At 41.6% G+C, this 22,646-nt stretch overlaps 1 protein-coding gene across 1 annotated transcript in view; it reads right to left on the reverse strand.

Moving 5' to 3' along the window:
* The window catches only part of LOC140195877 (uncharacterized), a 456,388-nt gene that overhangs the window by 373,706 nt on the left and 60,036 nt on the right, over positions 1–22,646 (reverse strand). Inside the window, exons 2-4 of the mRNA XM_072254523.1 lie at positions 17,105–17,242; positions 12,854–12,963; positions 12,119–12,223 (exon numbers count right to left, since the gene is read on the reverse strand). Of these exons, the coding sequence (XP_072110624.1) occupies positions 12,119–12,223; positions 12,854–12,963; positions 17,105–17,242 (353 nt within the window). The remainder of the gene's footprint in view (positions 1–12,118; positions 12,224–12,853; positions 12,964–17,104; positions 17,243–22,646) is intronic.

The raw sequence follows: 22,646 nt of genomic DNA on the forward strand, positions 1-22,646 counted from the left end.
AAAGTATATACAGTCGGCCCTCCGTATCCACGGGGGTTTGGTTCCGGGTCCCCCCATGGATACCAACTTCCGTGGATGCTCAGGTCCCATATATAAAATGGTGTAGTATTTGCATATAACCTACGCACATCCTCCAGTATAATTTAAATCATCTCTAGATTACTTACAATACCTAATACAATGTAAATGCTATGTAAAATAGTTGTTATACTGTATTGTTTAGGGAATAATGACAAGAAAAAAATTCTGTACATGTTCAGTACAGACGCAACCATCGTAGCTCTTCCGGGAACACTGATGCTGCCTCGGCTTCAGCTGATGCTGATTCTCCCGTGATCTTTAAGTTCTTGAGGCTGTAGCGCTTTACATAGCCAGCCAGCCATCCCTTACTAGCCTTAAACTCCTTCCTCTCACTCACAACACAAGTAGCGAATGAACAAGACGCAAGGCGAACAATGCTCAAACAACGAGTAATACTTTTAATCATCTCTAGATTACAGTACTTTACGCTCCCTCTTAGCCTTTGAGGAATTGCTCTGACCACTTAATTGCTTTTTAAGAGCCATTTTTTCACGGAAACAAAGGGTGCACACAACACAAGTAGTGACCGAACAAGACGCGAGGCGAACAATGCTCAAACAATAAGTGCTGGAGAGAGAACTTCCGGGGGTTTTTTTCCGATCCCGATCTGCAGTTGGTTGAATCCGCAAACGCGGATCCTGCAGATACGGAGGGCTGACTGTATATGTTACCATATACTAAATTGAGATTCATTTTCATGCAGGGAAAAAAAAATAAACCTGAATTTACAAAAGACTAGACATAATCAAAGACTGATAAGTAATCAATATACAAAAGGAAACAAACTGCAAATAAAAGAAAGTAATGCCAAGAATATGAGTTATAAAGAGTCTTTGCAAGTGAGTCTGGAGATTGTAGACGTAGTTCAGAGTAGTGGTGATTGAAGTTACCACTTCCGATCAATGTCAACTCTGTGCTAGAAGAATGCCAATGAACGCTAATTTGTCAATCAGTACTTTCATGTAGTTTCATCTTATTTTTGAGTTTACTACAGCTCAAAAGTTGTGCAGAGAGCACAGTGATGCCAGTGATTCAGAAAATGAAAGAAAATTCAAGAGCAGGAAAAATAATTTTAGGGTTGCATATGGTGACATGTATTTACTTCGATAACAAATTTACTTTGAACTCTGAAAACACCATCCACTCTGTAACAAAAGTGACATATATAAAATCTGGAATTCAAATAAGCAGTGAAAAATTAATTTTATACCATGCTCCCTGATGTTTCAAAATGTTAGACGTATTGTAAAAATATTTCATTGATTGAAACAAAGTTAACGACGTTCCCTTTAAGCCACAGATCATCTTTGATTTAGAGACTGTGGTGGAAGTCTTAAGGAGGTAGGCCAACCCGTGAAAGTCTGTATTCCAAATACAGTAATGACATTAGCATACTGTAGTCATGCATACAACCAGCCATCTCCGCTTTATATCTGGTCCTCCGTCAACATATGTAACAGTCATCAGATTGGAGCTACACACTGCACTTTAGAAGAATCTATTAACATATTTTTGCTTCTGGCGAACAGAAAACGTGTGGTTCAAATCAATGCTGAGTCTTAATCAGATGTGCTCCATGCAATTAGCACAAAATGAAACCTAAGCCAGTCAACCAGAAGAACTTCCATTATCAGTCATGATGCTGCATGGCTTTACGGTCGGCAATTTAACCTCTGATCACCAAAAGCTTACATCTAAAATTCATCTTAAATACAAGAAATGTTCTGTTCTTCAAATACCCTGTCGTGTTAAACACAGATAACAACTGGCTAATGTGTCAATTTATCAAAGGAAAATGTTTCATCCTTTATTTGGCTTAAAGAGCATGATAATCTAAATTACTTGTAACACTTCTACATTCAGTACCAAAGGTGCTGTACAGCCAACCAAGAAGCTTTCATTTCTCTTAAACTCGGCAAAAGCAAATGATTAAGTTTACCAATGGGTGTCAATCCTGAAAACTATATTTAAAGTGAATATTAGATGTTATTAAGTATAATTACCATTAAATTAAAGTTCATTGTTATGAACACTGGGAAATCCAGGGCAACATTGTTTAAGTTTAGGCTAACAGACTTCCTGATCAGTACAAATCATTTGTTGTGGGATAACTTATACAGATTTTTAAAAACTTTTTAAATAATTGGATGAATGTTTAATGCTCAATAAGCTCAACACCATTTGCCAAGTAGACACTCTGGCTCTAAGTTTAAGTAAATAGAACAGTACAGCACAGAAACAGGCCCTTCAGCACAATATGTCTTTAGTGTGCATGACGCCACATTAAAATAATACCATCAGCCTCTTGTGGCCCATATCCGTGCATTTTCTGTCTGTTCATGTGCCTGCCTAAATGCCTCTTAACATTGCTATTATATGTGCTTTCTCCACATCCCCTGACAGCATATTCCAGGCATTTACGAATCTCTTTGTAAAAGACACTTACCTCGTAAATCTCCTTTAGACTTTCCCCTTCTCGCCTTAAAGCTATAAATTTTAAAACATGTGTTTTTTGTAAGTTTTATGCAGTTGAATCAACCTGTACAACTGATTACAAAGCATAATTAGTACTTGCACTTATGCAGAATAGTTAACCTGAATTTGAATCTGTGTGGCTCGGCATAGCTCAAATACCATCTATAATTTTGCTGACGATACAACCATTGTTGGTAGAATCTCAGGTGATGACGACAGGGCGTACAAGAGTGAGATATGCCAACTAGTGGAGTGATGCCACAGCAACAACCTGGCACTCAACGTCAGTAAGACAAAAGAGCTGATAGTGCACTTCCGGAAGGGCAAAACGAAGGAACAAATACCAATTCTCATAGAGGGATCAAAAGTGGAGAGCGTGAGCAGCTTCAAGTTCCTGGGTGTCAAGATCTCTGAGAATCTAACCTAGTCCCAACATATCGATGTAGTCATAAAGAAGGCAAGACAGCGGCTATACTTTATCAGGAGTTTGAAGTGATTTGGCATGTTAACAAATACACTCAAAAATTTCTATAGTTGTACCATGGAGAACATTCTGACAGGCTGCATCACTGTCTGGTATGGAGGGGCTACTGCACAGGACCGAAAGAAGCTGCAGAAGGTTGTAAATCTAGTCAGCTCCATCTTGGGCACCAGCCTACAAAGTACCCCGGACATCATCAGTTCAGGAAGCAGTATCTCAGAAAGGCAGCGTCTATTATTAAGGGCCTCCAGCACCCAGGACATGCCCTTTTCTCACTGTTACGATCAGGTAGGAGGTACAGAAGCCTGAAGGCACACACTCAACGATTCAGGAACAGCTTCTTCCCCTCTGCCATCCGATTCCTAAATGGACATTGAATCTTCGGACACTGCCTCACTTTTTTTTAATATATACTACTTCTGTTTTGGCACATTTTAAATCCTATTCAATACACATAATTGTTTTACTTGTTTATTTATTATGATTTTTATTTCATTTATTATTTTTCCCTGCTAGATTATGCATTGCATTGAACTGCTGCGGCTAATTTAACAAATTTCACGTCACAAGCCGGTGATAATAAACCTGATTCTGATTCTGATGCATAAGTGACACCTGGAAAGAGGCAGTGACGTTCACCAGTGCACAATTTTCCACCATCACAGTCTTAATGTGTTTCTTGTTCAGAAGATGTAGGCATTGCTGGAACTGCCCATCGCCAATGGCTAGACATTCTTATTACACCACTTTACAGTCAGTCACTTTGCTGCTCCAGGATAGTGAGTTTCCTAACAGGGATAGCACATTAGTGAAGGGTATTAACTGAACTTGATGGATGTCTAAGAACAACCCAGGGCTCCCAATGCTGGTACTTTGTCACAGATGTAGTTCAATATTTTATATTAAATACTTCTGTGGCCATGGAAGGGAAAGTGAGCGCATATTATGAGATCAGCAACCCAGGTCTGCGAAACCTAGTTCAATCATTTAACTGCATCCTATCTTTCCATATAGGAGTTCAATGCTTTTGGTATAGACCCTGGCAGCCCAACCACCTGCTGCAGACCATGAACCCCAATTCGAGAACTTCTTTTTTACAAAACCATTAAAGGTTATTTACACAATAAATGCACAAAGTACAACCATTCAGTACTTACAAGACAGAGAATAAATGCAAATTAAAATATGATTAGAACTGTCTATAAAACAGTCAATTCCCTGGGGGGCCCACCACTCCCAGGAATCCCCCACTGTACCCATTGTGACCGCATGCTCCATCTCCAAGGACAGCAGGGCACGAACATATCCTTGGAATAGGGGCAAGCAGTCGGCCCTAGCAGAGTTCTTGACTTTCCGCCGCCTAGACCTGTGAATGGCCATCTTAGTGCGGTTCAGGAGCAAACCCACCAGTCGATCCTCCTCATGACCTGTCCCCATCGGTACTGTCACAGAGGCTGGTGATCCCCACCCTCCCTCACTATGTCACTGGGGTTGGAGGTCTGGGCGAGTCTGGAGGATGAGACCTGAGGATCAGTGAGTCTGGGGGTTCAGTCACAATGGTCACCCGAGGTCGGGTGAGATCTGGGGGCCCGGGGGGGAGGGGGGAGGAGTCCGAAGCCGGAGTGACAACTGTGACTCTGAGAGTCCTGAGCCGAGGACTGGAGGCCCAGAGGCAGCCTGTCTTGTGGGTCAAAATGTGTGTGTGTGTGTGTGTGTGTGTGTGTGTGTGTGTGTGTGTGTGTGTGTGTGTGTGTGAGAGAGAGAGAGAGAGAGAGAGAGAGAGAGTGAGAGTGTGAGAGTGAGTGAGAGTGTGAGAGTGAGTGAGAGTGTGAGAGAGTGAGAGAGTGAGAGAGTGAGAGAGTGAGAGAGTGAGAGAGAGAGTGAGAGAGAGAGAGTGAGTGAGAGAGTGAGAGAGAGAGTGAGAGAGAGAGTGAGAGAGTGAGAGAGAGACAGAGTGTGAGAGAGAGTGTGTGAGAGAGTGTGTGAGAGAGAGTGAGAGATAGTGTGTGAGAGAGTGAGTGAGAGAGTGAGAGTGAGAGTGAGAGAGTGAGTGTGTGTGAGAGGGAGTGTCAGAGTGTGTGTGAGAGTGAGTGTGTGTGAGTGTGTGAGAGAGAGAGTGAGAGAGAGTGTGTGAGAGAGAGTGAGAGAGAGAGAGAGAGAGAGTGAGAGAGTGAATATGTGTGTGTGTGTGTGTGTGTGTGTGTGTGTGTGTGTGTGTGTGTGTGTGTGCACGCGTGTGCGTGTGTGTGTTGGGTGGGTGAGTGGTGTTGTTGGTAAAGGAGCTTCTTTTGCTTTCAGTGCCTTGTTTTGTTTTCATTGCTGTTGTTGCTGCTGCTGGTGTTGTTCTGTTGTGAGCATGCTATGTTGGAGCCAGAATATGTAGCAACACCTTAGGACTGCCCCAAGCACATCCATTGGTGTGTTGACCGTTAACGTCGCATTTCACTGTATGCTTCGATGTACGTCTGATAAATACATCTGAATCTGAATCTTGAATGTCCAGTATTAACCAGAATTCTATTTTATATACTTAAGTGTGGTTGGCAGATGATCAGCAACTTACAGAATACAACACATTGGGATATGGGAAATTCAACACCCTTAGCCCTAAAAATATTTGGACAGCTCCAAGATATTGTGTGAACCAGTAGTTGATGACTTTTAATCATTGTCTTTATTGATTTTAAGGCATTCTCCACTTAATCAACAGAAGCAGCGAATAATGGAAATACAGCACTGGTGAAGGGAGAAACAATGTTAACATTTCAGGTTGATGACCTTTCACCATAATGAGATAAAGTAGAAATAAAACCTGGTTAAATTAAATGGAATGGGAGAGGTTCATACAGATCAATGTGCAAGCCAGCTTTTTCCCTCTACCTCAGTACACTTGACAATAATAAACCAATACCAGTTCCAAGTTCGTAAAGAATGTGCTACTATATCAGCCAATGTTAATGCAGTAGTCTGAACCTCTTTGGAAGCATTCCTCACCACCTCTTGAATGCAAGACCTGCACGAGACAGGCCAGCAACAAGCCATGCATTTCTGCACTACTCCCCTGCAGGGTTCAAAGTATCATCAGCCATCCCCTCCATCATCTCCAGTATTATTATCAGCAAAAGAGAAGAAAACTGTTTCATTTCCTTTGACAGTCAGGTTATTTCCAAAGGTATTCAGAAGATTAGTGTTTGATCGCTGGTAGCTTCAGAAAAATCCCAGAAAGTCCGGCAGAATTGGCAATCTTGTTCCTTGCTGGAACAGTTGAGCACTTCACTAATAGAAATAAACAAAGCCCAGATAGCAAGGTAGCCCTGATCTTATTTGTGCAGCCCAGGAAGCATTTCTACCCCACCTCACCTTAGCAACCAAAGTTAAAATAGAGGTCATGAATTGGTCTCAAATAAGGTTCAAAGGTTCTTTTGTTATCAAAATATATAACTCTGAAATTCTTCTTCTCCAGATAGCCACAAGACCAAAAAAGAAAAGAATGGCAGCACAATCATCAGATCCCAAAACCCTCCTCCAAGCACAAAAAAATGAACAAAAATGGAACACGCACATCAACCCCCAAATCCCCCTTTCCCCGTGCAGACATATAAATATAAACGTAAACATACAGTATGTAGAAATTATCAGTCTTAAATCATCAATAATTCTAGCTTTGACATAGTCCCAGCCACAGGAAGACGTCACAATTTAGCTAATCATTGATAAAGAACTACGTTGAAATACAAATTGAAATACAGACTGGCTGAGGATGAAAGATCGTCCCTAAAGGCCATTAGTTATCTAGATGGGATTTAGACAATCCAGACGCTGCGTAGTAATCACTATTAATGACCAGTCTTATTTAAAACTTCCCAGATTATGAACCCAATTTAAATTCCACAGCTTCTATGGAAAGATTTGAACACATAGAAGTTTTTGGATATTATGTGTGCATCATCAGTTCAGTAATTTAACGGCTGTGACAGTACTATATGCAGATTATCTGTTAAATACTGTGCATTTATTCAAAAGTCAAAATTACTCTGTACATTAGAAGATTAGAAAGTTTTTGACAGGAACAGGCCATTCGGTCCAAAACAAGCCAGTTTCCTATTCACATTGTGCGTTAAAGTAACAATTGAGTTTAGATTTGAAAGTCTCTAAAGTACTACTCTCAACTACACAACTAGGTAGTTTGTTCCATGCGTCCACAACTCGCTGTGTAAAGAAATGCTTCCTGATGTTAGTCTGAGGTCTTCCTTTAACCTATAGTTCCAGGTCCTTGTTGATGGATTAACTTTGAAGTAGCAGCCTCCATCCACCTTACTTATACCTTTAATGATTTTACCTTGCAGACCTGGAATAAGTCTGGTCATCCTTCCTTGAACTCTCTCCTGTGCCTACACATCCCTCACAAAATATGGAGACCAAAATTGTACACAGTACTCAAGGTGTGGCTTTCACAAGCACATTATACAACTTAAGGAGAACGTCTCTCGACTTGAACTCCACTGAGTGTGTTATTATAGTCCAACATTCTATTAGCTTTCCTGATTGATTCTGTCTCAGTGTTGATAGTGATGAGTCTACCAGGACACCCAAATCTTTTTCATACAGTGTACGTTCCAACTCATTTATGCAAAAAGAAACTGAAGGTAACAAGTGAAAGAAATGGTAAAGCCTCTGATTTTTGCAAATTTGCCACAGCGTTGTTCTCTCCAAGGCTGATTATTGTCAGTTACAAGGAAGATGTTTTCAGTTCTGGCTGGCAATATACTTCAAACCCAACCCCAGAAAGTGGACACATAGATGGAAGCCCCAAGGAATTCTCCAGGTAAAAGTTGTTTAAGGGAAGAGATTGACTTTATTTTGTGAATGGCTTTTGTATGTAGTAAGGAGATGGAAACACCACAATCTCAGATACTAATTGCTTTAAGCTTTAAATTTTCATCACATGAGATTGGGCAACTGCTTACTCAGTTGCCAAAAGTGAATTGAATTGACTTTATTACTTACATCCTTCATATACATGAGGAGTAAAAATCTTTATGTTATGTTTCTGTCTAAATGTGCAATGTTCAATTTATAGTAATTTATAATAAATAGTATGTACAATAGGACAGTTAATATAGAAATACAATTGTGTCAGCATGAATTAATCAGTCTGATGGCTTGGTGGAAGAAGCTGTCCCGGAGCCTGGTGGTCCTGGCCTTTATGCTGTGGTACCGTTCCCCAGATGGTAGCAGCTGGAACAGTTCATAGTTAGGATGACGGATCCCCAGTGATCCTTCAAGCCCTTTTTACACACCTGTCTTTGTATATGTCCTGAATAGTGAGAAGCTCACATCTACAGGTGCACTGGGCTGTCTGTACCACTCTCTGCAGAGTCCTGCAATTAAGGGATGTACAGTTCCCATACCAGGCAGTGAAGCAGCCAGTTAGGCTGCTCTTAATTTCTTAGGATTTGGGGGCCCATACCAAACTCCTTCAACCATCTAAGGTGAAAGAGGCGCTATTGTGCCTTTTTCACACACAGCCAGTATGTACAGACCACATGAGATCCTCAGTGATGTGTATGCCGAGGAGTTTAAAGGTGTTCACCCTCTCAACCCCAGATCCATTGATATCAATAGGGGTTAGCCTGTCTCCATTCCTCCTGCAGTCCACAACCAGCTCCTTTGTTTCTGCGACATTGACGGAGAGGTTGTTTTCTTGACACCATTGTGTCAGAATGATGACTTCTTCTCTGTAGGCTGCCTTGTTATTACTTGAGATTAGGGGAATCAATGTAGTATCATCAGCAAATTTAATTAGCAGATTCGAGCTGTGGGTGGCGACACAGTCATGGGTATAGAGAGAGTAAAGAAAGGGGCTTAAGACACAGCTCGGAGGGGCTGCTGTGTTGAGGGGCAGAGGGGCAGAGGTGAGGCAGCCCACTCTTACCACCTGCTGGCAATCTGACAGGAAGTCCAGGATCCAGCTGCACAAGGCAGGGTGAAGGCCGAGATCCCTGAGCTTCTTGAGCCTGGAGGGAATTATGGTGTTGAATGCTGAACTGTAGTCCAAGAACAGCATTCTCATATAAGTATCCTTCTTCTCCAGATGTGTAAGGAAGGTGTTTAGAGCAGTGGCTATTGCATCATCTGTTGACTGGTTGTGTCGGTAGACGAATCATAGGGGGTCCAGTGTGGGTGGTAGCAAGCTGCAGACGTAGTCCTTGACTAGCCTCTCAAAGCATTTGCTTATTATTGAGGTGAGTGCAACAGGACACCAGTAATTCAGACATGTTACCTTGGTCTTTTTAGGTACAGGAACAATGGTGGATGTTTTGAAGCAAAAGGGCACTCTACACTGGGATGGGAGAGATTAAAAATGTCTGTAAACACAACTGCCAGTTGTGCTGCGCACATTCTGAGTACACACCCTGGGATGCCATCCATTCCCACAGCTTTAAGAAAACACAGGTATGAAGCAAAACATGTAGAGAGGACAGAAGGTATGAACCGTAGTAAAGTCAACTTTCCCCAGATTAAAAGCCACACAAACTTCCATTCCATTCTGTTATCATTCTAGTATCATATCCTTCCAACTCTACCTCCCTCATTTACTTACAGTGAATGATGTATGTTGAGTTCCATATTCTAAGTACACTCTGCAAGGAAGCTTCACCCAAATTCCCATTGGAATATTTAGTGACTATATCTTATCACTGACCTGCAATTTTTTACCCTGGCTCCCTGAAGCCGTGCTGCAGGATTGGAATTTGCTTCCACTGAGGCCCTGAAAGTTCTAAGGTGGCTAATGTAGGAATGGCAGACTCTGCCACAGATGGAGCAGCAAAAGGCTGCTTCCCACTCCGCCAACTAGGTTTATCATTGAAAGGAGTTGAAAGGCAGCACTCTGATGAAATTCCCATTTAACAACACATACCAGCATTAGACAGACTCAGAGAGCTTTAGTTAAAACTAGACGATGGGGTGACCCATTGGGGCACCCTTTGAGAGAAGGGTAGTTCAGTCTGATGTGGCCAGAATGAACATTAAGTTTTCCTGAATGCTATTGTTATTGCTTTGCTTTGGAAACTGAAGTAGAAAACCTCAGTTTATTAAAGAAGAACGACACGTAGCAAAGCAAATATAGCTGCACCTCACTTAACGGAGGACAGTTTTGATGACATCATTTCTGGATTATCTTGGGCCTCTTGTTGTCATTCTGGAGATGTGCAGCCCTTTCATCCCCCATCTCTTCATCTCTTCTGCTGTTTGTTGTTTGTCTCTGATCCTGGAGACGTGCATGCCTCTCCTCCTCTGTCTCTTCTTCTCTCATCTTTTTTTGTCCTGACTCTTTGATCCTGGAGTCGTGCAGCCCTGGCCTCATCCAATTCTTGTTCTCTCCCTCTCCCTGCCGCTTCCCGATGACATTTGGCGTCATCTCTTAACCATAATGTTCCCCTTCCCTTTCCACAGGCTGACCATTTTTTACCCTAATGCTGGATAGAAGATATGAAGCAGTAACACCAAAGGATGCTGATAATTCTTGATGATGTGGTTGGCGCTCTCCTAAATGGACGTGATATAGTCACCGCTGTCCTTTGACTGCAGCAAAGGGTTTTATGGGTGTCTCAAAGTACGTCATTACAATAAGATTTAATTATCTCTTATTGATGGGTGGCAGTTAGATCTGTCCCAATCCTGCACATGCTGATGGTGATTAGCAGAACGTGACCCCTCGAAATAGAGCTGCTCTGCCCTTTCGCTCCGGTAGGTGTCGCTGCTGAGGCTGGCCGTGCGCATGTGTCTGGCTGTTGCGTCCCGATTTCCCTGATGGCGGATCAGCTCTCAGGTTAAAAGGGAGCCTGTTGATTTTTGCAAATGAGCAATTTTATACAAATATCTAACCCTGAATTTTGCCTGCATTCTGTAAGTTAGTGCATTTTAATTTGATTGAGCCAAAAAAAAGTGCCGCTGTAATGTTTGCGCTAATTGGAGGTCACAAACAGACAAACAGAGCATGACAGTTTTAGTAGTATATAGATACATCCTGCAAAATCAAAAAAACAATAGATTCTGCAGATGCTGCAAAACTAGAGCAACAAACACAAAATGCTGGAGGAACTCAGCAGGTCAGGCAGCATCTATGGAAATGAATAACTATTAAATGTTTCCGTCCATGACCTGATAAAGGTCTCAACTGAAACATCAACTCCTCCAGCAGTTTGTGTATGATACCCTGCAGATCAAGTTTTCCTTTGAACAGTGCCCTAGGCAAAGCTAAAACATTCATTCAACCACTGGTCAAAGAAAGGGGCATGGAAAATTTAAGAACAAAGAGATATTCAACAGAGAAAACATTCCCTTTCTTCTGAAAGAAGAGCCACATTTATTCACCTTCCATTCTCACATTATCTCAACTAACTTTGAATCAATTTTTACCGTTAACATTTCCTCATTACCCATTGCTTTTTGTATACTCTGCTGTTGAGGAATCAGTTCTGCACAAATTCCTTTTTCTAAAATCATGTCATTCAATTGTTAAATCTCATACCAATAGGGTTGCTTTGAATGGGTTGACTTTCAAGTAATGAAATCTAATGAGTAAGAATTATTTTTAAATGGTTTTCCAGATGCCACACACGACAGGCAGGGTCTCCACATTTTCTCAATCCACACAATTAGTACTGCTTACAGTGAAAATCCACTTAATAAGGACTACCTATAGTGACCATACTGCAGCAAACCAGAGTGGAGTCAAGTAATTAAGCTTCCCAGTCAGTCGACTTTAATAAGCATTTAGCTGTAAGAGTGAGATTTGACCTTGTGTGCAAAATTAATATGTAATTATTATCCTCTTAATACACTTTTCTCGAAAAAAAGCACCCTGCTTTTATTGGAAAAGTTGTACTAGCTTTTGTTCCTTTGTTCATTAATTTAACTCATTAATTTAAATTGACATTATTTGCTACACAATAAACTGCCTGATGGGAGTCGCATACCCACGCTACCTACAAACCATCAGCTGAAGCAGTTGGTTTAATACATTACAAAATTGTTTAATAAATGAGAAAATTAATATATTTTGGAAGATCTTACCATACTGACATCGTGGACCCTGGAACCCCTCTGGGCAGTGACACACTTGGGAGGTGCTTTCCATACACTTGCCTCCATTGAAACATATGCCAACAGAGCAGGTGGCTGGGGAAACAGTAACAACATTCATTTTAAAACAGTGCAATACTTTTCAGGAATTCATGTAATTTTTCTTGCTCCTGTAGAAAATAAATTTTCCTCTCCTCTTGTGCGACGTTTTCCAGGTACTTTTGTACAGGGAAATTGAAAAGACTTATAACTTAAGAATGAGAATCAAGGGGAATTCTCAGGGAAATTACAATCACCAGTGAAATGGTACTGAGCAGATTGTTGAGGTTGAAGGGTGACAAGTCCTTGACTCCTAATGTATTTGATCCCTGGAGGTATGTGATAAGTTGGTTGGTATGTTACCTTTAATTTTACAAAATTCTCTAAATTCAGAAAAGGTACCATTAGAGTAGAAAATAGGAAATTTAACTTTTTTATTCAGAAGGAGAAAAAGTCATAAAGCAGGAAACTGGAGGTCACTTGGCTTAGCATCAATCACACTATTATTCAGAAGGTTATAGCAGGGCACTTGGAAAAATTCGAAAAATGTCACTGGGTTCTGTGAAAGGAAAATCCTGTTCAAAAAATTTATTAGCGTTCTTTGAAGAATAAGCATGTGCAGTGGATAAAGGAATACTACTGGATGCATTCTATTAGATTTCCAAAAAAATATTAAAGTATGCTCACGGTGTAAGCAGCCTCGCTCCTCGTCCTGTTGGTTCCATCCTACGCAGCATTTGTAAGTGGTCTGGAGCTCTAAACTGTACACCTGTCTATAGGCAGTGTAGTAACCAGTTCTGTAAGGAAAGAGTTTCATTAGGCAAACTAGATTTAGATTCAAATATACGGATCCATTTAATTAGTTATAATGTTGAAGATATACTTTAATTATAATACTGAAATCCACATCCAGGGTCCAGAGGTGGAGAGGGCCAGTAAATTTAAATTCCTCAGCGTTATCGTTTCAGAGATCTGTCCTGGGTCCAACAGATAAGTTCCTTTGCAAAGAAGGCACAGCAGCACCTCTACTTTCAAAGTTTGCAAAGATTCAGCATGTCATCTAAACCTTTAACAGACTTCTATAGAATCACAATGGAAATTATTCTGGTTGGTTGCATGGAAACACCATGCCTTTGAATAGAAAAGCCTACAAAGAGTAGTGGTTGCAGCCCAGACCATCACAGGGAAAGCCCTCCCCAGCACTGAGCACATCTGGAAGGAGTGCTGTCGCCAGAAAGCAGCATCTCTCATCAAGGACCTCCAGCATCCTGGCCATGCTCCTTTGAACCACTGCCACCAGGGAAGTACAGGAGCCTTAGATCCCACACCACCATGTTCAGGAACAGTTATTACCCTTCATCAATCAGGCTGCTGAACCAGAATAGACAACTTCACTCACTCCAACACTGACCTGATTCCACAACCTATGGGCTCACTTTTAATATTTTTTTTTGCACTCGCACAATTTGTCTTTTGCACATTGATTGTCTGACCATCTTTGAATGTAGTTTTCATTGATTCTATTGTGTTTCTTTGTATTTGCTGTGAATGCCCACAGGAAAATGAATCTCAGGGTAGTAAATGGTGACATATATAACAAACAAGCGAAAATCTGCAAATGCTGATTTACTTTGAATTTTGAACTTTGAAAAGTTAAAGGTGAATGCACATTTGCCTTTGTTCATGTGGCAAATATTTACTGCAGCCAAACATTAGAATGTATTGCAACACGCACAAATTGCTGGAGGAACTCAACAGGCCAGGCAGCATCTATGGAAAAGAGCACAGTCAACGTTTCAGGCCAAGATCCTTTAGCAGGACTGGACAAAACCCTCATCTTTTTCTCTCCATTCCTGCTAAAGGGTCTCAGCCCAAAACATCAACTGCACTCTTTTCCATAGGTGCTATATGGCCTGCTGAGTTCCTCCAGCTTTTTATGTGTGTTGCTTGGATTTCCAGCATCTGCAGATCTTCTCTTGTTTGTGATTAGAATGTATTAAAAGGTGAAAATGACAGGGTCTGGCACATTGGATTGGTTCTACTGTTCAGAATGTCTACATAAGAGAGAAGCAGAAAACATATGCTCATGCTTTGCAAGGCAACAGTATGAGTGAATGAATTGCAATGTAGTCAACAATCCTTTCCTTTGCTCAACCTAATACCCCACATCCACTCTTTCCCTTTAATATTTTATTCTGTTTTACTTCTGCACTTCTCTGAACTATGCATTGCTCACTAGCATTGCTCACTAACACCTCTCAAAATACCTACGCAAAAAAAATTTGCACACATCCAGATATACATCTCATGTTTAAGCTTCTCAACCACCAGAGATATCAGACTACTGGACATTACTTCACAGGTTCATTTTATTGTCAAAGTTTGCATGGACAATACAACTCTGATATTTGTCTTCTCCAGATAGCCATAGCCATGAAATACAGAATGACCATGGCAGATGTTGAAAGACTTGAAAAAGAAAAAGAAACAAAACTCACAAACCCCAAAACCACTACCCCTCCCTCACATAAAAACAGCGACAATAGCCAACAACCCATCTCACACACCAAAAACTAACAGATCACCCACCCACCAATCAGCCACATGAAAGAAAACACCAAAAAACCAAAGGAGACCAATATAAAGTACAGTCCAACAATCACATAAATTTCAGAATATCAGAAACATCTTTCCATCAGCGTACTAGGAAAGCGGCCGCACAAACTCAGTCCTTCTGTGAAGAGTGACACTGCAGGGCGCTAGATCATTCAATCTAATTCCAATTTGCATATCGCAGGCTCCAACAGTTCCCATGACACAATCAAGACAAAAAGAACAAGCAGGCGGTGTACTAAAAGTGAAATAATTGAAGAGATTTGCTATCTGAAAGATGTCACCTGAGGAACCATTGTTCACTGGCTCCATATAAAAACGCCCAGTCAAGATAGCACCAGCAAACAATGATTCCTAGAACGACACCTTCCAAATAGTCAATTATTTCAATTTTTCTCTGCCTTGTACTTATTCTTTTTATTTTAATTTGTGTTTTGGAAACTGTTGGAGCCTGTGACTTACTGTATGGAGTGCTCTGCTGTCCCCAAGAAAATTCCAGGAGAGGACAGTGAGCTTGAGTTGTCCTGAGCAGGAGACCAGAGACAGGGCACGGGGCCATGATCGACTCCATTTCTCACCAATCAAAGCACCCTGAGGATTAAAACATCAAGGTGAATGCAGAGAAGGCCGGGTCAGCAGTCGCTCTTCATGGCTCTGGCCAGAGGTTGGGAGGTCGTGTCGGGCCAGAGGTCGGGAGGCTGTGTCGGGCCAGAGGTTGGGAGGCTGCTTCAGGTCAGCGGCTGCTCTTCACAAGTTGAGCTGGACGTCGAGAGGCTAGGGTCGGTGGATGAAGGGCATGGGTTGGTGGTTGCCCAAAACGTAAGGACTGATTTCAAGCTGTCACTTTCCTCGGTGCTGACAGAGGATGTTTTTGAAGTTCCAAAACATATGTGATTATTATTGTGGACTGTGATTTATATTGGTTTCCTTCAATGTTTCTGTGTTTTCTTTCTTGTAGCCGATTGGCGGGTGGGCAATATGTTATTTTTTTAGGTGAGAGAGGAATTGAGGTCTAATGTACTTGTTGGTGTTTTTCAATGTGAGCGATCTGGTAGATTTTTGTGTATGAAAGAGGTTGGGGGTATGACGCTATTATCACTGTTTTTATTTTGCTGGGGGAGGCTTGTGAGTTAGGGGGATGATGTTCTAGTTTTTGTGCGAGGGAGGGCTTGATGGGGTTTGGGGTTTGCAAATTTTTGTTTCTTTTTATTTTTCATGTGGGGGGTGATGTCTTTTCTTTCAACGACTTTCATGTTATTTCTGTGTTTCATGGCTATTCGGAAAAGACAAAGAGGATAATCAGCATTTTTTTAGGTTCTGGAAGGAACAACAGTACCACTCAAATTCACAGGCCAAAGTACAAGGCGCTTCTATTGTTATAGACCTGTCAATTTCATTTCTGCACAATGAGACGGTTTCAGACCCGAATAGCAGATTTTTGTTAATTGCTGGTTTGTTTTATAACAAAAAAGGTGTTATGTTTAATGTCTATGCCCCAAATGTTGACTGTCCCTATTTTTTTAAGAATCTCTTTACATTTCTTCCAAGTGTAAATGATTACATGTTGATTATGGGTGGCGATTTCAATTGTTGTTTAAATCCTTTGATGGATAGATCCATTTCCAATCAAGTACTTCCAAATAAATCGGCTACCCTTATTAACTCTTTTATCACCGATTCTGGAATCTCAGAAATTTGGAGACTCTTGCATCCAAATGAGAAAGAGTTCTCATTTTTTCATATGTATATCATCACTATTCAAGAATTGATTATTCTTATCGATTCTCGATTAATTCCACTTGTTACTGGTTGCGAATATGATTCCATTGCTGTTTCTGATCATGCGCCATTGAAACTACCTATTAAGTCAAGGGATAAATCTACTAGTTCTAGACAATGGCGATTTAATACCACTTTGCTTCAAGATTCGGATTTTGTCAGGTTTATTGAGGAACAGATTAATATTTAATTTCTCAAGGAACCCAGAGACTTTGAAAATATGCAAACAGTCCACTTCCTGGCTTTGTCCACAAACCTACCTGCATTCCTGGTCCCTGGCCTGGTCATACACCAGAATCCCAAATCTGACCACATGCTCTGCTTGTTCTCTGGACCCCAGCTCACACTCCAGACTATTGAGTGAGCAGCCAAACCATCATGATTTCCAAACAAACTAATACCAGATTATTGGAGTATTTTGTTTTCTGCATTTCTGGTTTTATTCTTTTCTACATTAAGTTACCTCATATCCAGATTTTATTCGGAACAAACTGCAAATTCATTGGTAATTCAGGTAGAGGACGAGGTTGATAAAAATCATCTTACCTTCTCTCATATCCAACGCACCACCGTTTTTGCGCAGTGCATCCCTGCTTCCATACTTTAACCATTCGTGTAAAGGCCTGCACACAAGGTTGCCGGTGTCCCACCATGGCCAGTGTCTGCTCTGCACATACATGGGGCCTGCCAGAAAATGACCAAGATCAAAAGGCATTTTTATAATATCATCTGTACTCTTCAACCAGTTTCTAGGTATTACTTCTTATCCCAATTAAAACTCTACCCCACTATCCATGAAACTGCAAGCAAAGAATTTGAACGGTACCATTTAATTATAATCAGTAGCAGATATACAGGTACAGATTTAATTTTTACAATATTGATGATAGTCAAATACAAATATTTCCAAATATAATACATTAGGCTATTCACAAAAGGTATCAGCCTACAAAATGGATTCCATGGTTCCCCATTTTTAAGGGGTTATATTTTCAATCTTATCTCACTTCAATACTATCATTTCTGGGTGAATTCATTCCAAATGCAAACTTGGACAGGGAGCTTCCATGCATTGTTCATGTTAGCATGCCTGATGTCAGGCCTGCAAAACAGTGAAGCTCAAGGTAAATTTATTACCAAAGTACATGTATGACACCACACACCACCATGAGATTTATTTCCTTGTTTACTCAATAAATCCACAAATTAGTAAGCACAGCAAAATTAATGAAAGACTGCACCAACTTGAGTGTTCAGACAGTGTACAAAAGAAAATAATCCATACAGAGGCAAAAAGAAAGAAATAACAATAATCGATAAATATCGAGAATATCAGATGAAGAGTCCTTGAAAGTGAGTCCATAGGTTGTGGAGCATTTCAATGATGGGGCAAGTGAGGTTGAGTGAAGTTATCCCCTTTGGTTGAAGAGCCTGTTGGTTGAATGGTAATAGCTGTTCCTGAACCTGGTGGTGAGTCAGGAGGCTCCTGTACCTTCTTCCTGATGGCAGCAGCAGTGAGAAGAGAGCATGGTCTGGGTGGTGGGGGTCCCAGATGATTGACGTTTCTTCAGAATCCATATAACACAGAATTGCATAAGTGGCAATACGGCATTGGTGAAACGCAGCAACGTGTTGTGGGCAGCTATCAAAACTTCAAAATATACCACTTCTGAACTACTCTCACTGCAATCTGCAGCCTGTAATTTCCTTTTAAGTAATGTACTTTTGAACCACCTTAACAAACCAGCAATTTCATGGTCTTCTGAAGGACTCGATGGACTTAACTCTGAAGCATGCAAGTATGGTACCTATAAGCAGACAAAGGTACATTGCCATGGCCAAAAGAGAGGAGGAGGGGAGGACTCCAAGTCAGAGTAAAACACTGGGGCATAAAACTTCCTCTACTCAGCATCTTGTTAGCAACTGGAGAACAAGCCTGAAGACCCAAGGACAAGATTATTATTGTTGTAGCGTGGATGAAATTACCAGAGAGACAGAGTCACTGGTAGATACAAAGCAGCTTCTTTATTCGACACAACAAGGTACAGCAGGTATCTACGTACCGAGACGCTTTCCGCAGAAAGGTCTGCTTGCTAAATGTGGGCTCGATATTTATATGCTAAACACAAAGGCAATCGCTATTTAAAAGGTTAAAGACAATGCATAGACAATGCTTCCTTTTGAAGTTACATACAAACATCACACCTTCAGATTTCATCCTTTCCTTGTAATGCCAACATGTCTGGTTTGGTATCCACAGCCTTTAGTTCAATCCACAATACATTTATTTGGCATTTTACGTGCTAACATAGAAGACAATTAATATTTATAATGTATAGATAATACTGTCTTCGAAACTACAGCATCAGGCACCAAGAAACATCTGGTATTTACACCTTTTAGGAAGCCCATTGTGGTGGACTCAATCCACAGTCCTTTGTCAAACAGTTAAAATAGAAGTCTGGTGACCAAAGTCATTTAAGTGTACTCAAATCATCTACCCAAAAAGAAATCCACTCTAACAATTATATTGGAGGGAAATGAGGAATTGCTGCGTTGTGTTACACGGAGACGTAGCTCACTCCGGACACACAGAGAATATATTGGTAAGACCCAAGGACTTCTCGATATACTGGATGGACCAGAATTCTGATTCGATGAAGGCAAAAGGTGGGGTGGGGGCGGTCTGTGTTTCACAATAAACTCTCTGTGGTGCTCAGACGCAGCAGTGTTCTCACACTTTTGTTCCCCAGACATGGAACGTCTGATGATAAAGTGCCAACCTTCTCTTTACCAAGAGAGTTCTCTTCTGTGATCTTGACTGCAGTTTACATACCATCAAAGACTGATGTTGAACAGGCACTCAAAGCACTGAGTGCTGCCATCAGCAAACAGGAAGCAGCCTAATCATTGCAAATCATTGTCAGGGACTTCAATCAGGTCTGTTTGAAGAAATCTCTGCCCAATTATCATCAACATGAGTGCCACAGTAGTGTAGCAGTTAGCACGATGCTAGTACAGCTTGTGGCATTGGAATTCAGACTTCAATCCTGCCATCGTCTGTACGTCTTCCCAAAAAGGTCTACAAAAGGTAGTGGATTTGGTAAAAACCTTCCCAGCCACTGAACACATCTACATGAAACATTTCCGGACTGAAGCAGCATCCATTATCAAAGTTTCTCACTACCCAGACCATGCTCTGTTCTCGCTGCTGCCATCAGGTAGAAGGTACAGGTGCCTCAGGACTCACACCACCAGGTTCAAGATCAGTTACTACCCTTCATCAGACTCTTGAACAAAAGGGGATACTACACTTATTCCACTTCCAATATCCCACAGCTGACGGCCTCACTTTTAGGGCTCCTTATCTTGTTAGTTCATGCTTGTTATTTATTGCTATTTATTTATATCTGGATGAACACAGCTTGATGTTCATTAGACCTGTTGACAGTTACTGTTCTATAGATTCGCTACGTATGCCCACAGACAAAGAATCTCAGAGCTGTATGTGGTGACATGCATGTATACTGATAATAAATGTTACTCTGAACTTTTGGAATGTGTGTTTTTTCTCTAGATGCTCCAGTTTCCTCCCACTGTCCAAAGACATAACATTAGAAGGTTAATTGGTCATTGTAAATACCCCGTGATTAGGCTAGTATGAAATCAGGGGGTTGCTGGGTGACATGGCTCAAAGGGCCGGAACGGCCTATTCCGTGCTGAAACTCGAAATAAATAAATAAATAAACAAACAAACAGACACATCACCTGCAGCACCAGGGTCCCAACATACTTGACCACTGCTATACAATGATTAGGAATGTCTACCGTTCCGTGCCAAGACCACATTTCAGGAAATCTGATCACTTGACTATCCTCCTCCCACCTGAATACAGGCAGAGGCTGAAGAACAAGGCTCCAGAGATCAGGAAAGCAAAGGGGTGGTTGCGGGAGGCAAGCAGCCACTATGGGGTTCCCTCGAGCCAGTGGAATGGGCCGTGTTCAAGGATTTATCACAGGATCTGAACAAATACAGCACAGTTGTTACGATCTTTATGAAATCAGTCATAGACGAGTGTGTCCCCACAAAGTCATTCAGTCTTACCAAACCAAAAGCGTTTGATTAACCAAGATATCCACAATCTGCTGATGCCAGATCAGTGACATTCAGGTCTTGCAACTAAGTAAAATACAAGAAGTACGATCTCCAGAAAGCCATCTCACACGTGAACCGGCAATTCCGGACAAAACATGAGTCACTGAGGTATGCTCAACAGCTGGTGGCAGGGTTTGAATGTTATCACTTCCTACAATGTGAAACCGAGTGACATAGAGACAACAAGGCTTCACTCCCAGATGTGCTCAATGCCTTCTATGCTCACTTTGATCATCAAAACAGGAAGGAACCTTCACAAACTCTCACAGCCCCGGTGACCCTGTGATTTCAAGCTCTGAGGCTAATGTAAGAGCATTCTTCAGGAGGGTGAATCCAAGGAAAGCCCAGACTGGTTATCTCGCCAAGTACTGTGCTGGAGTTTTCACCAATATCTTTATCCTGTCGTTTTAGCATTCTGAGGTACCCACCTGCTTCAAGCAAGCTTCAATTATACCAGGGTCTAAGAAGAACATGGTAAAGAGCTTCAATGACTATCATCTAGTAACACTTACATCTACTGTGATGAAGTGTTCCGAGTGGTTGGTGATGAAACCTATCAACTGCGGCCTGAGAAATTTGCTTACCGTCACAGCAGGTCCACAGCAGATGCACTTCATTGGCTCTTCACTCAATCATGGAACATCCGGACAGCGAAGATGCATACATCAGGATGCTTTTCATTGACTACTGCTCAGTATTCAATACTATTATCCCCTCAAAACTAATCAATAAGCTTCAAGACCTAGGCCTCAATACATCCTTGTGCAACTGGATCCTCAATTTACTCACTTGCAGACCCCACTCAGTCCGGTTAGTCAGCAATATCTCCTCCACAATCTCCATCAGCACAGGTGCACCACAAGGCTGTGTGCTTAGCCCTCTGCTCTACTTGCTTTACACTTGTGACTGTGTGGCTAAGCACAGCTCCAATGTCATATTTAAGTTTGCTGACAATACCAAAATCTGATGGAGTGGTGCCACAATAACCTTTCACTCAAAGTCAGCAAGACCAAGGAGATGATTATTGACTTCAGGAGGAGGAAACCGGAGGTCCATGAGCCAGTCCTCATGGGGGGGTATCAGAGGTAGAAGGGCAGCAACTTTAAATTCCTCCGTGTTATTATTTCAGAGGATCGGGCCTGGGTCCAGCACAAACATGTAAGTACCATTATGAAGAGAGCACAGCAACATTTCTACTTTCTTATAAGTTTGCAAAGATTCAGCATGTCATCTAAGAATTTGACATACTTCTAAAGGTGTGAGGTGGAGAGTATATTGACTGCTTGCATCACGGTCTAGTATGGAAACACCAAAGACCCTGAATGGAAACACCTACAAAAAGTAGCAGATACAGCACCATCCATCTATGATCTGAATGGGAAAATTGTCCACACAGAGCACTGATAGTACACAAGAGATTCTGCAGATAGGGGGAATCCGGAGTAGCACACACAAAATACTGGAGGAACTCAACAGGTGAGGCAGCATCCATGGAGAGCAATGAAGAGACGATGCTTTGGGCGAAGACTCTCCATCAGGACTCTCCTTCACAAGTTCTGATAAAGGGTCGCAACCCAAACTTTCCTCGACGTAGTAATGATTCATAGAACCATAGAAACTACAGCACAGAAACAGGCCCTTTGGCCCTTCTTGGCTGTGCGGAACCATTTTCTGCCTAGTCCCACTCTCCTGCACACGGACCATATCCCTCCATACACCCATCCATGTATCTGTCCAATTTATTCTTAAATGTTAAAAAAGAACCCGCATTTACCACCTCGTCTGGCAGCTCATTCCATACTCCCACCACTCTCTGTGTGAAGAAGCTCCCCCAATGTTCCCTTTAAACTTTTCCCCCCTCACCCTAAACCCATATCCTCTGGTTTTTTTCTCCCCTTACCTCAGTGGAAAAAGCCTGCTTGCATTCACTCT

This window comes from Mobula birostris, chromosome 4 (assembly GCF_030028105.1).
Source record: "Mobula birostris isolate sMobBir1 chromosome 4, sMobBir1.hap1, whole genome shotgun sequence".
Lineage (NCBI taxonomy): Eukaryota > Metazoa > Chordata > Chondrichthyes > Myliobatiformes > Myliobatidae > Mobula > Mobula birostris.